Below are 22,277 nucleotides of genomic sequence, written 5' to 3'. Positions count from 1 at the left end.
CATTATATTTACTTGAATTCTCAAGACAAGTGAAAGACAGGTGATATGAGAAAGCAAATCATTCTGTGGAAATATATTGCTTCCAAAATCAGTACTTAGCCCGTTTGTCTTCACAAACAAGATATTGTCAAAACTGTAAAAATTAGTCTGTTAGTGTTACGAAAATTAGTTATCCCTCCAGGGAATGTGTAATTCTTTAGATTTCAGAGTTTAAAGCACAGTAATAGCTATAATACTTAAACTTTCTATTTTTAACCAAAAAAGGGTGGTGTGAACCTTTTTGAGCACTATAAACACATGCATTTAAAAAACTCTGTAGCTGAAAAAAGGCAGATAGAAACAATTAAGACTGGTTTAACATGCAGATAATAAACACAAGACTGTGACAATATATGGTTTACTTATCTGTTTATCTTGATTTATTTGATCATAATGTGTATTTATAATGCAATGCTAATCTTTTATTACTTCTATTACTCTACAGAATACTATAAGATACAACTTTCTGCCTCATTCTGTGATAAAAAGCAACTTCAGGTCATAAAAGGGAGTTATTTCAAACACCAAAGTGATGTTATAAGTGAGTGTGGAGTAAAATCACATCATTGGAGACTCTTATACGAGTTAACCTACGAGAAAACAAGTACACAGTGCATCTTTAAGAAAGCACTTGGTCACTAAGCATTTTCATGGTAACGCTTGGTTGTTACAATTGTTTAATTGTTTATCAGTAATGTCACCCATCATGGATTCTGTTTATAAAAGTTGCATTGGTGTCCAACTCAAGTCCAAACTAGATGCTGTTTCTTGCTTTAATGACGGAAGTAAACTGTAGGCTGCCCTTCTGAAAGCTCTTGGCCTGTTACCAATGAGGAAAATGTACATTGATTAAATACTGTCAGTTGCTGGGCTTGCAGTGTTCTGTTCTCTGCTGTACCGCCTGCCTGAGTCTTCCTTATAGAGCATATTGAGCTCTAGCTCAGCGGGTTTCTTGTCACTGCTCAATACACTCAGACACACTTTTCATTTTCCTCAATACAACCCATTATGTGATCTTTATGGCCTTAAAGGTCAATGGAGCGGCTTCCAGCTGTCCTGACAGATCATGGTGCCAAAAATACAACCGTGAGATCAGCTCAGAGCATTCTGGTCCATACGAAATTCAGTCGCCATTGTTTCACACTCAACACCAATTTAGGATTTCAGCAAAAGACGAGGGAGCTTTTTAAATGTTGCTGTTGATGAAACAAACTTATTATTCCTAACTATTTATTTTTAAAGCAATTTTTAATTGACCAACAGCAGGAATTATAGCAAAGGGTCAGCAACACACAATTTTAAACTACAAGCAAATATCTGTTTGTCTAATTTTTGGCAAACAGTTTTGATAGATAAAAGGATGAGCTTTAGCATGCAAACGTTAAAACTCTCTCTGAAGAACATCTTTCTAATAAGGTAATACATTGTAGCAAATCTACATCCTTCAACAATAGATTTTAAGACCGCTGCTTTAATACTTGTAATACTGTTGGTCTGTTTGCACAGTACAGACTTTACCTGCAGCATTGCAACTGGCTGTTTTTTTTTTTCAGCATCTCATGCCATTAGCAACGCATGTTTTGACCCTTCAAAACAAGACCTATCCATGCTGTTACATTCTGGTTTTCTCAATCCAGTTGTATATTAACGCAAGCAGGTCTCCTGTGTTAGAGTCCCTCAAGAAACATGTCTGAATGGTGTATAGACATAAAACTGTCTAGATAGTCAATTTTGTAAATGTACTGTGTCTAGGTGTGCATGAATCCTGCGCAAATCCACGTTCATTATCAGCTTGTTTAAACCCTTCCCTAAACTTGCTTAATAGACTTCCACTTATTTTTTCCACTAGACTTACTTATTTTCTACAGTAATCAATACTGTCACAGATTCCTCACAGAGCTTAAAGGAACACTCCACTTTAAAAAAAAATAGGCTCATTTTCCAACTCCCCTAGAGTTAAACAGTTGAGTTTTACTGCTTTCGAATCCATCCAGCCGATCTCCGGGTCTGGCGGTATTACTTTTAACTTAGCTTAGCATAGATCATTGAATCTGATTAGACCGTAAGCATCTCGCTTCAAAAAAAAAAACAAAGAGTTTCAATATTTTTCCTACTTAAAACTTGACTCTTCTGTAGTTACATCTAGAGGTCGGCGGATATGGGCTTTTCACGGGTCGATGCCGATATTTAGAAATCAGGGCAGCCGATGGCCATCATATGATGCCTATTTTTTTTGGCCCATAAGTTTTGTCTGAATCGAACGTGTTTCTGCTTTCACATGCAAATGACTTGTTGCACTTATGAAACGGGCTGTTCTGCCCTGCCATTAGCTGTGTGTGTAAAAGCAGTTTGAGCTGTTCCATCTCTCATGCAGCCTCAGAGCAGAGTTACAAGGTTTTCTCAACAAAAGCAGCCCAATTGCTACCCAAAACCACCCTAATCACTTTTCAGGGGCAATCTGGGGGTAAAATACAATACTTCTTTGGTGGGTTTTCCCAGGTGAAAGTCGCATTCCAGGGGCTAAATATCACATTATTAAGTTGCGATTTTCTAGCAAACTATTCTTATTCCGGCATAATAATAAAGGAACTTTGCTGCCATACCATGGGTGCAGCAGGCAAAATGATATTAAGCAGCTTCTGAAAAGAGTCCCCAGCAACTATACTACTGCTGCACCTACACAAACTAGCTGGGGACTATTTTAAGTTTATCAAAAACATGCCTCTTGCTCAAGGTTTGCCTTTTTCATTTGAACTGTGACCTCCGGTTTGAAGTGGGGGGACGGGCAAGGAAAAGCAAATCAGCACAGTAATGTGTCATCCGGTGCCGTATAAATCTCCCATCAAGCCTGGGGAGCAGTAGACCAACAGAGGTTCACCAACGCAATGAGTCACATAGCAACCAGAATTTACCGCTTCGACGGGTTGCTGGAAACCCAGTGAGCCTTTGAGTCGGGGCCAATCACACAGTCCGCCTGGGCAGGTCATCATCAGCCGCTTCAGAGAAAACAAGGTTTGTTCTACAGAACAAATAAACACAGCCCCCACTCCTTTTTGAAGATAAATACACAAAAATTACACACAAATTATGCACCTAAATAAACGCACAGAGAAATTTGCAGCTATTTATTCCGACAATACAGTAGCAACTGGATCTACTTCAAGACTGCCCTCAAGCAACTTATTCAATGCTACTCTCATTTCATTCTACATGCTTTACTGCATTCTGCTACTAATAAATCCAGCAGCCATGTCTGGACTGAATGCAAGCCTTCTTCCTGTTTTTACCTTGCTTCTATAAAGAGAAAGTAAGTCCTAAGAAGTGTGTGATTTCTCTCATCACTGTCTGGGGACAAATAGCGTGCAATGTCAAGCGGCATCAACTAAAGCAATTGGCCTCCTATCAAAAGCAGCTGTAAAGTTCAAGAAACTAAAGGGGATACTATAGTTCACCAAAAAAATTTAAATTCTGTCATTAATACTCAACCTCAACCTCTCCAAACACTTCTGACTCTATTTTATCTGTGATATCCTGGCCACTTTTCTGGCCAAAAGTGAATGGGAAATGGAAAACTCGAAACCACATAGTCCACATTGAAGCTGTGCACCAATTGTGTGCGTGATATTGCAAGTCGTCTAAAAATCACATGATAATGGGATATAAAATATATATCATTCACAGAAAATCCATGATGATTTCATGAGAATACGTGAGAGAAGTAGAAAGGAGCTATAAGTCAGATCTTTCAGTTGATGTGATTCATCTGGTTACAGGTGTGTTTCCTGTAAGTAAGTTTCCTGTTGTGGTGGTGTTTTCTGTAAGTAAATATCCTTATGTAAAATTTGATCAACACTTTTTTCTAACTTCTGCTGACTTTCATACATGCAAACCACTCCATATTTGTCACGAATGTGCCTGTGAGATATCCTAGTCTTGCGAGTTTGTTTATAGGAGCAAAAGAAGCAAAGTTCCCTTTCATAGGTCACTTCGATGCTGCGGTGACGTCACCACGTATGGGGAACACCTTCGGTGTGACGAATGTCTGAAGCCCTATACCATCCCGCCAATCTTATTGGCCAAATAGCGCGTGGCACCGCCCAGCATGCGTAAGCATATATATACCTGGTGCCGCGCGCCATTTACCTCAGATTTCATTCCTTCAGTACGAAGCGAATCTTCTGTGCCCTATTATCTCGCGTTCTCAGCGATCATCTACGAGCAGTATACTCCTCTCCGCGGACGCGATGAGTCAACGAAAGGTAGGAGCCGTATGATGGGTTATCACGAGGAGGCACTTATGAGAGGTTCGTTGCAGCCTCTCTACAGGTTCTCTCCTTGATAGCCTATGGCTACAGTAAAATATGCATACACTTCCCCTGTGCACTAACGCCATTAGGAAGTATCCGCGCTCTGGAGTGTATTTCTTAAGTCGCCTCGCGTCTAACCCCCACCGTTTCGCTTCTGCGGTCGCCGAGGCCCCGCACGAGGTGTTGGTTAGGGGCGATATGTGCGGCTTGAATATGAATACAGTGATGCACTGGAGTTCCATGTGCTCGCTCTCCCCCACTCGAGCGCGTTAATCAACAGTTTTGCTCTTCAAATGGTGGATTACGGCTCACACAGCCGCCGCGTTTTCGCTAGCGGCTTGGCCCGATGTTATCTTGTTGGATTGAATCCTGCCGTGGATACGCTTCAGGATTATATACAACGAAACGCAGCGAGTTGACGCACACGCTTTTCTTCATGTTAATATGCCAGGGACTATGCCCTTCACTGAGAGCGCTGTTAGACTGCTAATGCACATCTACCCTCTCACTGCAGTCCCCATACTCTAACTTTGACTGTCTCGCAGCAAGGGCACCTCGAGCGTCATTGAACTGAGCTATCATTCGCGCGCCCCCTCAGACACTCTGCACAATCCAGTCTTCAGAGTTTGAGGGACGGCGCGGAGGCTGGCAAAGATGGCCAGCGTATGACGGTTCACACAGCCGCCGCGTTCTCGCTAGCACGTGGCCCGATGTTTATCTTGTTGGATTAAATCCTGCCGTGGATACGCTTCAGGATTATACACAACGAAACGCAGCGAATGTGACGCATGCGTTTTTCCTTCATGTTTGCTTAGGACTGTGCCCGCCTCCAGAGAGCGCTGTTGGACTGCTAATGCACATCTAAGCCTCTCACTGCAGTTTCCACACTCTAACATTTGACTGTCTCACGGCAAAGGCTCCTCGAGCGTCATTTAACTGAGCTATCATTCGCGCGCCCCCTCAGACACTCTGCACAATCCAGTCTTCAGAGTTTGAGGAACGGCGCGGAGGCTGGCAAAGATGGCCAGTGTATGACGGTTCACACAGCCGCCGCGTTCTCGCTAGCGGCGTGGCCCGATGTTCATCTTGTTGGATTAAATCCTGCCGTGGATACGCTTCAGGATTATACACAACGAAACGCAGCGAGTTTGATGCATGCGTTTCCTTCATGTTCTCTAACATTGACTGTCTCGCAGCAAAGGCACCTCGAGCGTCATTGAACGGAGCTATCATTCGCGCGCCCCCTCAGACACTCTGCACAATCCAGCCTTCAGAGTTTGAGGGATGGCGCGGAGGCTGGCAAAGATGGCCAGTGTATGACGGCTCGAACAGCTGCCGCGTTCTCGCTAGCAGCGTGGCCCAATGTTTATCTTGTTGGATTAAATCCTGCCGTGGATACGCTTCAGGATTATACACAACGAAACGCAGCGAGTTTGATGCATGCGTTTTCCTTCATGTTCTCTAACATTGACTGTCTCGCAGCAAAGGCACCTCGAGCGTCATTGAACTGAGCTCTCATTCGCGCGCCCCCTCAGACACTCTGCACAATCCAGCCTTCAGAGTTTGAGGGACGGCGCGGAGGCTGGCAAAGATGGCCAGTGTATGACGGCTCACACAGCTGCCGCGTTCTTGCTAGCAGCGTGGCCCAATGTTTATCTTGTTGGATTAAATCCTGCCGTGGATACGCTTCAGGATTATACACAACGAAACGCAGCGAGTTTGACGCATGCGTTTTCCTTAATGCTTGCCAGGGACTGTGCCCTCCAACAGAGAGTGCTGTTGGATTGCTATGCACATCTAACCCTCTCACTGCAGTCCCCACATTCTACATTGTTTGCCTCGCAGCAAACGGTGCTTCGAGCAGCATTGGATTGAGCTGTAATGCCAAACGTTCCCTCAGACACTCTGCGCAATCCAGCTTTCAGAATTCGAGGGGCGATTCAAGGGTCCTGCACAGACGACCCATTTATGACGGCTCGCACAGCCGCCGTTTTTCGCTAGCGGCAAAGCCCGATGTTCAATCTGTTGGCCTAATTCCTGCCGTGGACACGTTTCAGGATTATACACAACGAGACGCAACGGCTCTTATACATACACTTCCCCTGTGCACGAACGCCACGAGCTTTTCGTGCCCGGATATTTTAACATGTATGACAGCGTTGCAGGAAGCGGAAATTTTGAGACCGCTAGTATGGTCTCGGCCGTGTGTGAACGCTTGCCCGACATTTCTCTATGGGTGTTACGCACGATTTGTCATGGATACACCATTCAGTTTCAATAAGGCCCGCCTCCTTTCCGCAGAATTCTTTCCACGGTGGCGAAGCCGATGGAAATAGCGGTGCTGCGACAGGAGATGTCAACTCTGCTGAGCAAAGGGGCTATAGAGGAAGTACACCCCTCTCAGATGGAGGCGGGGTTTTTTACAGCCGTCATTTTGTGGTTAAAAAAAAAAAAAAAAACACTGACGGATTACGACCCATTCTGGGTTTACACCATCTGAATCTTGCACTCAGGAAGTTCCTCAGATTCGCTTTAGAGAGCAAAGCGTATTAGTATTTCTCAAAATGCATGGATGGATCTCTGGCCCCGTTGCGGCACCAGGGCGTTCGTGTTTGAACTATTTTAGGCGATTAGCTGGTGTTTAGCGCAATCGCAGACTCAAGCACACTCTCATGGGGATCTTGTGCTGAATCATTTAACAGCCTGGGCTTACGTATGGAATGTTTCACCCCGTTGTCTCCGCATCGGACGATTCCGGTGACACGGCGATGTGTGATGTCGCTTAAAAATATGTATGTCAACCGAATTCTCCTGACTGAATTCTCCTGACCGGAGTCCGGCTGGGGATTTGCGCTTCCCGAGAGACTGTCACGACGGATGCGTCTTTGACCGACTGGGGAGCTGTTTGTCAAGGGAGTTGGCACATAAACAGGTTGAAATTACTGGCTGTTTTTCTGGCTCTCCAGTATTTCTCGAATCTGCTGATCGGCCGTCATGTGCTGCTCAGATCAGACAACACAGCGGTTGTGTCATACCTGAATCATCAGAGAGGATTATTCTCTCGCCCCCTGTGCAGGCTGGCGAAACATGTTCTTTGTTTTCAGAACTAAATTCTATCGATCCGAGCTGTTCATGTCCCCGGACGTTGGACTTTGGAGCGAATTTGCTATCCAGGCAGACTCTGGAGCAAGCGGAGTGGGGATTGCACCCCCAATCGGTGAGTCTCCTATGGCAGATTTTCGGGGAAGCGAAGTGGAATTGTTTGCGTCAAACATGACTGCGCATTACCCGCTTTGGTTCTCCCTATGCCCTCCAGCACCCCTGGGCTTAGATGTATTAGCCCACAACTGGCCCAGGACCAGTTTGTATGCGTTTTCCCCCAATCTGTCTGATTTCGGCGATATTACGCAGAATATGGGTGGACAGGGTGGAACAGCTGCTGCTGGTGGCTCCGCGGTGGCACACACACAGCCGTGGTTTGTGGATCTGATCAATCTGTTAGCGGGCTCTCCATGGGAGATTCCCCTCAGACAGGATTTATTATCACAAGCACAGGGACTGATTTGGCACCCGAGGCCAGATCTATGGAATCTGCGGACGTGGCCTCTGAGCAGAGTGAGTTCATATGTCCCGGTCTTTCTGCTGAAACTACCGAGACTATACTGAATTCTAGAGAAGCTTCTACGAGACGCTTATATGCTTTCAAGTGGAGACTGTTTACGGCCTGGTGTGAAACTCATAATATGGATCCAGTTTACTGCCCAGTGGCGTCAGTACTGGAGTTCCTTCAGGAACGTTTTTTGGATGGAGTGACACCAGCTACCCTAAGGTTTACGTGGCAGCCATTCAGCTTACCACGAATATATAAATGGTGCCTCAGTGGGCCGTCATCCACTGTTTCTCCTTCATACAGGGTGCGCGACGGCTGAGGCCTTTCCGCCCCGTGCGGGTCCCTTCATGGGTTTTTCCATTGTGTTGCATGGTTTATCAGGGCATCTGTTTGAGCCCTTGGAATTGTTCCGGATAAATCCTGACTTTTACAGCACAGACTCTGTGGAAGTGTTGTTGCGACCAAGGCCTAATTATGTCCCTAGGTCGCATCTATCCCTTTCGCTTTCAGCAGGTGGTCCTGGAGGCTTTTTCTCCTGCTGCGGCGGAGTCTGGGGATCTAAGTCTTTGCCCTGTAGAGCGTTAAAGACTTATGTGGATCGTACTGCCCCATGGCGTGAGTCTGACCAGCTGTTTGTCTGTTTTGGACATAAGAATAAGGCCATGCAGTTACGAAACAGTGCATGTCCCATTGGCTGGTGCAGGCTATTTCCTTGGCCTATGAGGCGCGCGGGCTCGCTTCGCCCTTAGGAGTAAAAGGTCATTCCACGAGAGCAGTGGCTTCTTCTCAAGCCTTTCTCAGTGGATCTTCTATGGATGATATCTGTGCTGCGGCGGGCTGGTCCTCACCGAGCACTTTTATCAGGTCTTACAGTCTGGATGTGAGGATGGCTTCTGGCTCCCGGGTTCTCTCCGCTTGACCAGATGCTTCCTTGGATCCAAGCTATCAGGTACGTCAGGCGTGATGGTATAGCGTTCCCATACGTGGTGACGTCACCGCAGCATCGAAGTGACCTATGAAAGGGAACATCTCGGTTACGTATGTAACCTTGGTTCCCTGAATAGGGAACGAGATGCTGCGGTTCTGGCCGTGCCGTACCTTGATAGCTTTCTTCTTCGTCATGAAATCTGAGGTAAATGGCGCGCGGCACCAGGTATATATATGCTTACGCATGCTGGGCGGTGCCACGCGCTATTTGGCCAATAAGATTGGCGGGATGGTATAGGGCTTCAGACATTCGTCACACCGAAGGTGTTCCCCATACGTGGTGACGTCACCGCAGCATCTCGTTCCCTATTCAGGGAACCAAGGTTACATACGTAACCGAGATGTTTCCTTACTTTACCAAAGGAAAACCAGTCTCCTCTTGGCTTATATCGAAATCCTCTGACATTTTTCTTTACAAATCCTTGTTTTGTGCTTCTAATTTGTGATTGGCATTTTGTTTTGTCTTCTCTCTTCCATGCTTCCGCATTCGTCACGAATCACGGGAAGTCATCCGCCGGAACTGCTTGCACGTATGACAGTCAGCAGAAGTTAGAAAAGAGTGTAAAATATGGATATTTTTTCTTTCAAAAATGCATCAATTCGCTACAGGAGGCCTTTTCTTTCTACCCAGAGCCGTGTGAGGCACGTTTCATTATGGATAGATGCGCCTTATTTGACTACTTTTGGACTGATGAACAAAAACAGTTAAGATTGCTTTCAAAAAGCTAAAAAAAAAGTAATTTTGTCGCACATTCAGTTGATCATACAATGTTGGTTCAACAATACAAGCTTTTCAGGAAACTCAGAATCATTGAAAGATATATTGGTAATGCAGAACTTATGATCAAAGTTTGCTAATAGTTTGCATTGCTGAATAATTCATTTGCTCGCTATTGTATGGCTTCAGAAGACATAAAGTACAGAGTCATATGGTCTACTTATGCAACCTTTTTGAAGCTTAAAAGCCAGTCCCTATTCATTGTATAGTTGCATATCAAATGAGACCAATACATTATTCAAATGTTTGGAACAACATGAGGGTGAGTAAATAAACTATTTCTTTAAAGCCACAGTACACCACTCAAGCTCCTGTGTTCAAACAAATACAAAAACGTGAATAAATACGTAAAGCAACAAAGCAAAATTATGACAGACTGGTTAAAATCAATTCATCTCAGGGGATCAAACACATCTCCTGGCCGGAAACTGTGCAAATTATACACCCACACTCAGATTCTCATGCATTTGCACACACACAGATCCAAACCACCTGCAAACCTGTGCTGCTTTGAGTGCTTTAAAGAATTTGCTGAACCAAATATTTAAATTATGCCATAATTTATTCATTCAAAACCATTTTTTCTTCTGTGTAATGCAAAATAAGATGTTTTTAAGAATATCCAAGCTGTCATGAAATTGAAACATAATGAAAAGTATGTACAGAATACTACTACTTTCCTTCATTCATTTCACGCTCAAGCTAAAAAAATAAATAAATAAAACAAGTGAATCCACCATGGCCTTTCTGATGTGAGGTTATTCCACGAATAAATTCTGCATAAAATTAAGCATGTGGTTTTTCATGCTCAAAAGGTGATCTAAGGATACTGGGTTGTGGAGCAGAAATGTTGAGAAATCCACCTCGAGACAGACTAGACTCAGGTGGGTCTGTGGATGCTCTTTTGACCCTCCAGATCAGTTACAGAATAAATGAGACCCCCAGTACCTCCACCTGAGCAAGAGCTTATTAAAAACATTCCTAATGAGCATCTCCTAATGAAGTTAGACATGCTTGGCAGGCTGAATCTCATGGATACTCTCAGTGACATGTAATTTTGATTGAATGAGACCAGTCCTGGGTAAAAGTGGTGTTTCAGGATGGGACAGTGTTCTCAAAGGAATGTTCTAGGTTTAGTAAACATTTAAAAAAAAAAAACGAAACAAAATCCTAACAATATCAGGCTTTCTGCAGTACCAGAGGTTCCAGGTCAATTTGGAAACCATCGATTGGCTGTAAAACTGATAAACAATATGACCTACATTAATAAAATATTGCATAACACGCTCCTTATTTTTGCAAAATAAAACTGGCTCTAAAAAAAATAAAAAAATAAAAATGAGATGAAGATATTTGTTGTGCATTTGCAGAGCTTTTATCCAACTCCATTCTCCAAACTTCAATTCCAAATTTTCCTATCACAGACTAACTCGTCTCCCAGCATGCTTCTGCTTCAATGACAACAAAGTTGGAATTGACAGCAGCAATGTCTTTTTAGTCACACTTTAAATTAGGTGTCTATATTTTAACATTAAAATAAGGATGTGGTACAATGTATTTACATGTATTTTTAAATGTAACTGTAATGTAATAACTTAATAATATTGTTAAAACATCTGATATAAAGTGGGTCCATTACAGGAGCTTTTGCACGCATAGTTCTAGAAACTAGCCAGCAGTGTCATTCCTAGAGAACTAATTTCCTCCTCAGGTTGTTTTCCTGAGTGCATTCGCACCGACAGAACGAACTCTGAAGTGGTCGACTGCAATGTCTTTATTCACAGCATTTACAAACATCAACAACCAGAGAATGAAGGACGTCGTTGTTCAGAACTGTTTTTGTTGTGTGTCATGGGCTTCGTGATAATGGAGATGTTATGTAAACACTCAATTTACTCGGTTGAAAGAACATGAAAATCTGACTAAATCTTCTATGACAACTTGCAGCGTTACATATCATTCAAGGCTGAGAAAAGAACACTTCTTTTTTTTAATCCCTAATTGATTGTTTTGCATTCAGTCTACTTAAATATGTAAAATGACCGTTTCTTAATCAATTTGTGTTGGGATAAACTGAATAATTTTTATGGTAAACTGGACAGTTGACTTTTAGTTACCTGCATACGACTGGATCAAGAAAGCAAATATTGAAATAAAGTGCTATTTTATGAGTTTCCGAGTAAAGGGAAAGACCTGCTAGTGTTTCATTTTCATTTACTTTGACATTTAAAAGAGTTTCTGTCATATTGAAGTTGAAGTAATTACTTTTATAAGAAATCAGATTTACAGCTTTTGCCTCAGACCATATCTAGAGACCAAAATAGTATACAGGCTAAGAGATTTATAGGCCTATATAAGTCTTGAGGGAGGACTTTTTTGACTCAGACCACCAAGGAACACCATATCAACACTTAATCAATATATATCAATCCAATTGTATTGATTTTACATTACTATTATAATATCGTAGTGTCTATTTACACTAAGTGCAAATAGCCCAGCTTGTTGGCTCAAGCTATTTACACTAACTCCACACACCAACGTGTGATTTGGATAGTCAACACTGCCAAAGACAACTGACAATCGTCAACTCCAGTGGCGCAGATGGTAAAACGTGTGATGTTTCCATTTTGACGCGATCGAGCTGAATTAGCCTGCTAAGTGAAGTGAAGCTGTTTCCCAATCACTCTCATCAGCGTCCATATGGGATACTTATCTATCTGCGACAGTCCACACCTGCTTTAATAAAGCCATAAAGATTGGGAAATGCACATTTATGTGTTCCAGAGTGGAACATTCCAGATGAATTACATTGGCTTACTGATTAATCAATACAAAAGGAAATACATTTCTATGACTTTTAAGACAATACAACTGAGAGCACTAAGTTGAACATTAGTCGCACATAACACTTAATCTGTAAGGCGTGTTTCCCAAAAGCATAATTTTCTATTATAAGAAAGAATACTGGAACTTTCAACTTGCTTTTATAGTTTATCAGAGAGAGAGGACCACACGTGAATTGATATTCATTTGTATTATTACAGCAAAGCCATCGTTGACTACATCTGAGAATTATTATTGCTCACAGAAAGGATCTGTGCAGGCCTGAATGTGTGATGTTGTTCAACAGTGAGTCTGTGGCATTACTGTAATAGGGGTTCCACCAATTATTGCTTCTTTTCAAACCGTAACATTTAATGAAAAACCTGTTTAAAAAAATGAACAGTCAAGTCGTATTCCCAACTAGGACACTCTGAGACCATTTCAATACCCAAATTTCTGAGTTGGGAATGTCACTAACTTTAAACATGTCAGGCGGGAACCATTGCTGACAAAATTTTATTAGTTCTTCCTGATTAATCTACACTGCTTTCTGTAGCATTCATCTGATTGAGATTTCAGAATCATCAGTTGCAGTTAATGCTTATTTGGTTACCAATTTATTGGATGAGAGCTGAACTGGATGATGACATCACTGAATCATCAACTGGAAAAATGACTCTGTTTTTGTCCTCTTGCATTATTGAAGCACTATGTTCCTGCTTTACAGCTGCTGTGACACAATCTATATTGTTATCTATATTATTAAGTTCTATTTAAACAAAGGCGACTTGACTTAACCAATGAACACTGCATCATATTCAAACCTGTTTAATATTGCCTAAATATCTTCTGGACCCTTTGGCTTTAATAAGATGTCAGGCAAAAATTTACATTTGAATGATCACTGTCCTTTCCAACAATGCCATTTCTCATAGCATGTGAAGGCAGCATAGTGAACGAACGAACAAACAAAAAAATCAGAATAAACAAACAAACTAATGAACATGTGCTAAGAGTATAAAACCTAAACCTACTTAATCGTCAAATTCCTTTTTAATGACAAACAGCACGAGTAACGAAGACATCTATTTATGTTAGTTATGTACATTTACTAATCTATGTGTAATGTAATGCCTCGACGTCATACCTTTCAGATATTTTCTAGTTAAAACTATTTTAAAATGATTATGCATTGCATTGAATACATGAAATATTTGTACTTTTAAAGATTAAGGATTAAAAGGTGAATGTATTTGTGATCTTTCAATTACATCCACTTCTTACTGAAACCAAAAAAAAATAAAAAACGCAATCCAACTAAATCATCTCTACAAAGCCCTTTAAAACAGACTGGATTTAGCCAATGTAAACCAGTCATGTTAGAAATTCTCTATAGCCATTCACCAACTTGTATATGATTACAGTGACCTAACATCCTCATGCGCTTCTAGTTTTCAATAATTACACGGCCAAGAAACCACTCAGGCTGGAAATTGAACTCTGGCCACACTGAAACACAATTGACAGCTTAAAAAAAACTCCACGACACACCTGCGGTGGGGTTTGAAATATCCACAACACTAGACACTAAATATAATATGCATCTTATGTATTTGCATTTTATTTTAGGGGGTTTGCTGTGACTGAATACAAACACTCTCCTCTATCTGCTCATCTGATAACCATGGTGACAGTGGTAAAGTGGCCCTACGGTAGAGGAATGCACCTGATCGTAACCATGGCATCACTTCTGTTCCCTTCCCACCTGGTGCAGTGTTAGTGTGTGTGTGTGTGTGTGTGTATTCCTTGTTGCACAAGCCTGCCCAGGGGGACATGGAGCATAGTAACTCACCGTCAACATCTCCTCACAATGGCTGAGCGGACATCTCCTGCCCACTCATATTTGTTTATGACAGCCTAGCCAGATGCATCAAAAACTTATACGCATAAATCATCATATGTGCACATGTTTTATTAAAGCCATTATTTTTCTGGCTGTTGTTATGAGATATCAAAAGCAAATCCCCAGTAATTCTATGGTATGTAGAGGATTTATTATTATAAATACATTTTACACTTTGAAATGAGGAACTGGACAGATCAATCAAAACAGTATTTTAAAAGATGGCAGGAACTTGTATGATACAAGACTTCAAATCATCAAGAAACGTCATTCAAATGATCATATTTGTGTGTAAATGCGTAGTGGAACTTTGCAATTTTAATTAAAATGGTAAAAAAAATAATCTAAAAGGTTTTTTTTCGTAAGTAGATTGTTATTAATCAATTAATTTAATATAAAAACAACAGAAATCAATGAGAGGTCTATATGACGACACGTGTGTGGTCAGGTTTTCCTACATTGTGAAGACAAAAAATTAAAAATAATAATAAAGTAAACCCGAATAAGAATATATAAGAACGGTTTCATAAACATACCAAAGATACTGTTTTATGGTTTGAAAATATCATTAGTTCTGTATGTAAGTCAATGGAAAGTCCCCATCATGATATGAAAACAAACGCGAGTGTGTCATCGCTTTACTGTTTGTTTATGACACACATGAAAAAAAAAAATCAAAATCATTACGCAATCCACATTTAATCAAACCGTAAAGCAATTAATTTCACTTCTTCAGTTGTTATCCATCTCAGAAAAGCACCACGCAGTTATTCCAAAACAAAACAAAACTTATGTTTTCATTTTAACAACTAACAGCTGGTGGGAGAAGCGTTGTGGATTTGTTTTGGTGCGAAGGAAAGAGACAGCTAGAGAAACTCCGAGAGGAAAAGTACGGTTGAAATATATACAGTTTTTCATTATAATATCCATAGCTTACTACACCGCATAAAAACACTTACGTATATTTCTTGAAAAAAAAACAGGCTATAACCTGGTTTTGTGCCAAAAATGTCACGCGTAATCGCGTTTTCTCCAAAACGTACCATTTAAACGCCATACGTAATATCAATAAAAAGGCAGTTGTTTGTAAAAGTGTCAGCGGTACGTAAACGTTCCTCACCTGCACGAGACTGTAATCTCAACTTTTGTAGCAGGAATAGTAGCGTTGAGAGGGTCGAAGTCTCCAGTCGTCGCCATATTCAGGAAACCGCAACTGCTCATGCCGTTCATGGCGAGGAGGTTTCTTTCTTTAACCCGTGTAGACGGAAGAGGACGGACGCTCGCGCCGCTTTACGCGAGGGAATTCATGAGCGATTTCGAAAGACTGCAAGGAGGAAAGCAGAGCTTCTGTCAGTCCAGAACAGAGACAGCGTCCCCTCTGCTCTCCACCGAGAGTGTGAATGTGTTTGAGAGTGTTTGTGTGGTGTTGCACTGGCGAAGGAACGATGCCACACTTGGAGAATTCTTCATCTGAGACTCAAAACAGATTTAACACTGACAATGCCGTGACAAAAATACAACAACAACAACAACAACAACAACAGTTCAAAAGCATCTTGTTCTTAATACCGTTCTGCTTCTTGTTATAAATAATAATAATAATAATAATTTTTAAAGAATATATTCATTATTCAATATTTAATCGAATTGTTTAATACAACTGTTGTATAATGTAATTACCATATTACGTAGGGCAAATATAGTATGAATGTTACTAAAGCAATATATATATATATATATATATATATATATATATATATATATATATATATATATATATATATATATATATATATATATATATATATAGTAATATAATATTAATATTATGTATACTATAATATAAATAGTATATTAAAAGCAACAACAGTAATAATAATAAAAGCAATTGTACTCGTAATATTTATCATTTTTGACGTATGTTGTACAGTGTAATAAATTCATTATTGTTTTTCAATAATGTTACAACATTTAGCATCAAACATTTAACCTCATTTTTTCTGTTCATGTAAGATTCATTTAGTTTAGATTCATTAATACAGCTTGGTCTGTGATTCTGTTGGAAATGATTAAACTAATGTCACATGGAAGGTTTTTTATTTTATTTATTTTTTTAGACCGAGTAACATTAATAATAACACAATGCATTTTTATGTATATAATTATGACTGTTAAAGGCCACTTTATGATCAGTTGCTTTAATCTTTCTATAAAGTTCTTTCACAAACTGAAGTGATTAATATATTACTGGGCATCCAGGACGTCATTTTAAATGTCTTTCACAACTGCAGCATTTTAATAAACGTCTTCTTAAGCAATATAGGGACTTTATAGGACTATACCATTTGAGCTAATTGTATATTGTGTCATGTGACTTAACACTGTAATAATGCCGTGTATGCACAATGTATATTTCCATGTTAAACCTAAACCGCTTACATTCTTGCGACTCAATGTACAAACAGAGATGAGTTCATTATGTTGCATTGTTCTCAAATGCGGCATGTTGCATCGACTCTCTTTACAGTTGCTTTGAATATATCCAATTATTACACATTATGACGCGTGTTGTGTTGAATTTATGTGGTTATACTGAATGCCATGTCCGGTTACTCATGGAAAAACTCTCATTTCAGAGATCAACATCCGTTGATCAGTTGATTTATGTATTCAGTTAGTGATCACCAATTCATACTAATTGGCAAACAACTAGGGTGACCATCAATATAACCATTAAACTCCAGCATAGACTATTATAGATGAATCCACAAATGTCTAAGGAACACATACTGTATGAAATAAAACAGAATTCAAGGCCAATTTTCTGCAGGGTTACAAATAATTTGTTTTAATAATAGTGAATGTTACTGCAGCTGCTGTTAGAGTCTTTAAATGAATGGCAGAATTGAATGGATTGCCTATAAGTGGCTCTTTTGTTGAAATACAAGAGACATTAAATATTCAAGTGGAAATGGGAATTTAAAAAAAGAGCTTTTGTATGCTCTCATACTCTAAAGCAGATGTTTAATGTGCCAGTGTTTGCTATAGAAAGTGACTGATAGTATCAATATGTTTGTAATTATTTTAGGAAACCAGTATTGAGTAAATGCACGCATATACTCTAAATGCTCAATTGTTTATCCAGAAAGAAAAAATGCAGTTGAGTGGTTATACATTTATTAAATAGCTAATTCTATTTGATAATAAAAGAAAATATATTTATTATAATTATACATTTCTTCTAAAATTTATTTTTATTTCAGTTAACGAAAATGATTTTTAATAAGGTGTAGTATATATATATATATATAATATATTATATTTATGTATATATATAAATCATGGCATTTTATTCAGAGAATGCATTTTTATATTGAGTTTTATTTTTAATTTCGCACCTGTCTACAGTTGTTCATGCTGAATACAGTATAATGTTATAATTCTTCCAGTGAAGGCAGACGGATGACTGGCATTACAGCTGAGAACGGACAGATGACGTGAGGGTGTTTGTGCTCGAGAGGAGAGATTCCTTACAGCTGAGTGAGTTCCCTCTTCTTCTAAATTTAGACGAGTGCCTTGCGAGACGGAGATAGCTGTAAGAGAAGGTCTTGAGCCATGTCCGTCAGCTACAACGTTATACAACGCTTAGCTACTATCTCTTAATGTGTTGCAGATACGAGTAGAAAACCCCCGGAAACCAGGTTTGTGCCCAGGCCATGATTTTAATTCAGAAACACTCAAAACTCCCAAGCTCTCTCTGATCGCCGAAAAAATGATAAATGTCGTCTTTTTTTTTCTTTTCTCAAATAGTCCCTTTGATGTAAAGATCATCTACAGTATATACACTATATTTGCCAGTTCACCGTCCATTATGTGTGGACTGCCCTCTAGTGATATTATTCTGACCCTGCAGTTATATCACGTACAGTACAGCCGTTTAAGCTTATTCTGTCAGTCTAAAACACTGCAGAAACACCTGTGGGATTTTGACAGATGTAGTTTATTTCACTCGCCATCTGACATTGATAATAACTACAGTACATCAAAGGAAATATTTTTCTACAGCGTCCTCAACCAGAAAATGGAAAACAACCGGTTCAGGTTGGTAAAACACCAAACAGACACTGACACTGTTATCACTGTACCCTTCCAGTGCAGTGCAGACTACAGTACAGGTGCATTGAGATCTGTGACGTTGCGTAGTTCCACTGGAAAGATTCACACAAAGAGAGTCGAACTTTGGTCAACAGACATCGGAAAAGAGCTGACATCAATATTAACGAATAATTTAAAAGCATATTGGTTTGTGTGCTTCTTAAGCACTGCTCATACGGCAGTCTGTGATGCCCAAAGCCCAGCTTTAGGACGGTGCCACATCAAAAAACACCTATTGACCTACAATATCCCCTTTTTACAGTCAGCAACAGCTAAACGGGGCACTTCAACACTACAGATGAGGAAATATACGGCAGTTACAACAGCAAGATCTCCTATGAATCACTGCCAGAGTTTCAGGAAAGTAGAGGGAGTTCTTGTAGGAAGCCAAAACCTTCCCAGTGACCTTGTGTTCTCATCAGTGAAGGCCGTCCTCTAAAGATCCTTTCACTTGCCAGATCTTGACTGTCCGGTCACTGTGAAAAAGCAACGAGAGAATTCAGATCAATCATTTATACAGTGATGAATGAATGATTATAGATTACATGATAAAACTGTAGTACAGTAGGTTATTCATTTTAGGTAATGTAACTTCTGACTAATTGTTAACTTGTTTTAAACTTACCATTTAACATACTATATTGATATAAAAAGCAAAGGGAAAGAAATTGTATTCAATTTTATGACATGAACATTATAAGATGCATTACACATTACTTTAACCCAAACTAGGTTAAAGTAGGAACAGGTTTGTGAGTTGATAAAAAGCTAATAATTTATTAAATCATAAACATGTAATTTAAATAAAATATTAAAAACACTCAAATCTGAAATATTTCATTTGTTTAGAAAAAAATATTTCCGGATGACAAAAATGTTTGCGGATCCCTTTGTTTCATACATCGTCTAAATGCTTAAGGAGTACCCCCCCCCCCCCCCCCCCCCCCAAATTCAGAAGCATGGATCGCAAAATTATTTACATGACCATTAAAAAGTATATTGTGAATATAGTCAAAGCTAAATAGTATGACACATAGTAGAATTTTAAGAAAGGAACATTTTAAAGCAAAAAAGAAGAATTATGGAGAATAAATTAATTATGAATGATTTACTGACACTGTAACTTTCCAGAAACAATCTAAGAATCAGTGGAATATTCACCAAAAAATCCTAGAAAGATTTAGAAAATTTCTGGAATGTTTCTGAAATTTACAGGACATTTTCCACCTTTTTGCAACCCTAGTTTCTACCCAGCTCTGTTGGTAGTTTGCCATGTAGTTAGTAGGGCATTCTAATCATTTTTAGAACAATAGCTTGCTAACATACCAGTAACATAATGGATTTGCACTTTTTTAGTAATATTTTGCTTTTCTTTTTAGTAATTTCCTGACATTGTAGCGACAACATTGCTTGTCCGTAATTTCATTACCATCAAGTTACCAACTAAGTTTGTAAGTTCAGAAGTTATCCAAGAACATTTCAGTTACATACGATATTCAAAATACTTAATAATTTAATGACTTATTAACTTGGGCATGTCCATCCATAGAACAACAAGTTAAAATGAACAACAATTACCAATGAACAACTATTTATCCATGATGTTGTAATTACTAACTGACATTCTCACACAGTTTAGCATGGCAAAGTAAACAGTTACATCATGGCAGAACATTGCTATGCATTGGCTAGCTAGGGTTTTGGCTAAAGCTGTAAGTTCTGTTCATTTGTTATTTTATATATGTGTGTGTTCTTTGTTGATATCTGAATGCCTGTCACTCACTCTGAGGCGGTAAAGAGCTGACTGCTGTTTGTGCAGATGTCATTGACAGAGCTGTCATGACCCCTTATTTCTCCCAGAGCTCTAAGCGTGTCTGCGTGCCAGAATTTGAGCAGTCCGCCCTTGCAGCCACTCATAACAGCGCTGGAGCCAGGGACCACCGCCAGAGAGCTCAGGAGATCAGAGTGAGCCTGTTCTACCTGCTGCAAGATGAAGAAAACATGCAAACAAATCAATTATAGCAGGATAACCAAAACTCAGTCTTTATGTGAGAGAGTTAAAAGTCATTTCAGGATTTATCTTTAGATATATCCTGAACAAAAGTCAACCCTGTTCCAAACTCTAGTGATCTGTCTACTGTACAGTAGAATATGGAAACATCTGAAACCAAGGAGCCTGCGTCCCAAATAACTGCTACTAAGATGAATGGAAGTGCTAACAAATAGCTTTTTCCAAGTATTAAATACTTTAGGCATTAGCATATTGCTAAGCTAATGACTTAATAAATGAGACACTAAGAGACTAGACTGCTAACAATTGATTTAAAAAGTATGTAGCATGTTATGCTAGTCTAGCATCTCAATCTTCTCATAAGCGTTATATAGTGTTCCTCTGGCTCAAGTGGTAGAGCATTGCATTAGTAATGCAAGGTTGTGGGTTCGATTCCCAGGGTACACACGTTAGGTAACAAATGTTAGCCTGAATGCACTGTAAGCCGCTTTGGATAAAAGCTCTTCTAAATGCATACATTTATTTAAATTTAAAAGTAATGTGTTAGCATGTGGCTAAGCTACATTAGGCTACACACTGGGTAAAATAGCCACATTTAAATGAGATAAACTATAACCATTTTCTAAGAGCACTTATTCAGCATTACAATAAAAGGAGGTATATTCATAATAATATTTTATCTCGATTCCATCATCTTAAATGACAATTACAAAGACTATTCTTTAAATAATTATTGCAATGTTGACTTCCATTTGAGTCACAGTGAGATCTTAAAGTAGGCACCACAGTTTTGCTGGATTATGTTTGGGACAGATTTAGTTTTGGGAATGATGCCTGAAAATGCTGCTTAGGTAGGCAGCTCACTAGGATTTGGAACATAGCCATAGCGTTTACCGCAAAGCTGTCTTTTCCTGCAACTTTACTTACCTCTTGTAGCTGTTTATGGGTTAAGTCCCATTTTTTAATGCAGGAGTCTCTGGCAGCAGTAAAAAGTGAATTGCCGTGAATGGCAAGAGCCTCCAGCCCATGCTGATGGGATGGGTCAAAATTATGTGTGGCGCTGATGCTGCCCTGAGTGCCTTCCACCACGTCAAACATCTGCAAAACAAGAAAATAAAAGCCTAGTCCCAAAAAGCATGTCTATCAGAGTTCAAAAGCATGTTCCTGTATAGGAATTTTGTTTCTTGTTGCACTTGCGGCCATATTAATAGTTTAAACTACTATTTGTGTTCAAGCATCCATAAATGAGCTGCAACAGCTTGAGCCATGACCAAAAGGTGAAAATGATGTAATTCACACACAGCATGTTCGAACATACCTTCACAGTGTGATCTTTTGAGCCTGTTATGACCACATCTTGACCCTTCCCCATCTGGTCTACCGTAAGACACATTACCGGCCCCAGATGTCCCGTCAGTTTTCCAGTAGATACAAACCTTTAGACAACACAAACAAACAAACCGTTTGTAAATGGAGACTTAATGCTAGAATACACAACAAAGTCTTTTACAGGTCTTTAAAAGGCGTCTTATACTTGCCAACTACGAAATTAAAAATATAGATTATATTGCATGTTAGCTTGCTTATTTCAAAAGCATGGTTTATTTAAGACTTGGTTCGATTGCTTGGTCCAAACCTGATTTCGACTACTCAATATTTTG

At 39.7% G+C, this 22,277-nt stretch overlaps 2 protein-coding genes across 2 annotated transcripts in view; both read right to left on the bottom strand.

Moving 5' to 3' along the window:
- Window positions 1–15,867, bottom strand: part of LOC132105930 (copine-8) — a 116,196-nt gene extending 100,329 nt beyond the window's left edge. The window contains exon 1 of the mRNA XM_059511476.1: window positions 15,571–15,867. Within this exon, the coding sequence (XP_059367459.1) occupies window positions 15,571–15,680 (110 nt within the window). The 5' untranslated portion in view covers window positions 15,681–15,867. The remainder of the gene's footprint in view (window positions 1–15,570) is intronic.
- A 2,562-nt stretch (window positions 15,868–18,429) lies between these two features.
- The window catches only part of LOC132105929 (kinesin-like protein KIF21A), a 44,275-nt gene continuing 40,427 nt past the window's right edge, over window positions 18,430–22,277 (bottom strand). The window contains exons 32-35 of the mRNA XM_059511475.1: window positions 21,935–22,052; window positions 21,544–21,714; window positions 20,389–20,588; window positions 18,430–19,081 (exon numbers count right to left, since the gene is read on the bottom strand). Coding sequence (XP_059367458.1) covers window positions 19,024–19,081; window positions 20,389–20,588; window positions 21,544–21,714; window positions 21,935–22,052 — 547 coding nt within the window. The 3' untranslated portion in view covers window positions 18,430–19,023. The remainder of the gene's footprint in view (window positions 19,082–20,388; window positions 20,589–21,543; window positions 21,715–21,934; window positions 22,053–22,277) is intronic.

This window comes from Carassius carassius, chromosome 26 (assembly GCF_963082965.1).
Source record: "Carassius carassius chromosome 26, fCarCar2.1, whole genome shotgun sequence".
Classification (NCBI taxonomy): domain Eukaryota; kingdom Metazoa; phylum Chordata; class Actinopteri; order Cypriniformes; family Cyprinidae; genus Carassius; species Carassius carassius.
The sequence above is the reverse complement of the archived record's forward strand: the minus strand, read 5'-3'. Positions and strand labels throughout refer to the sequence as shown.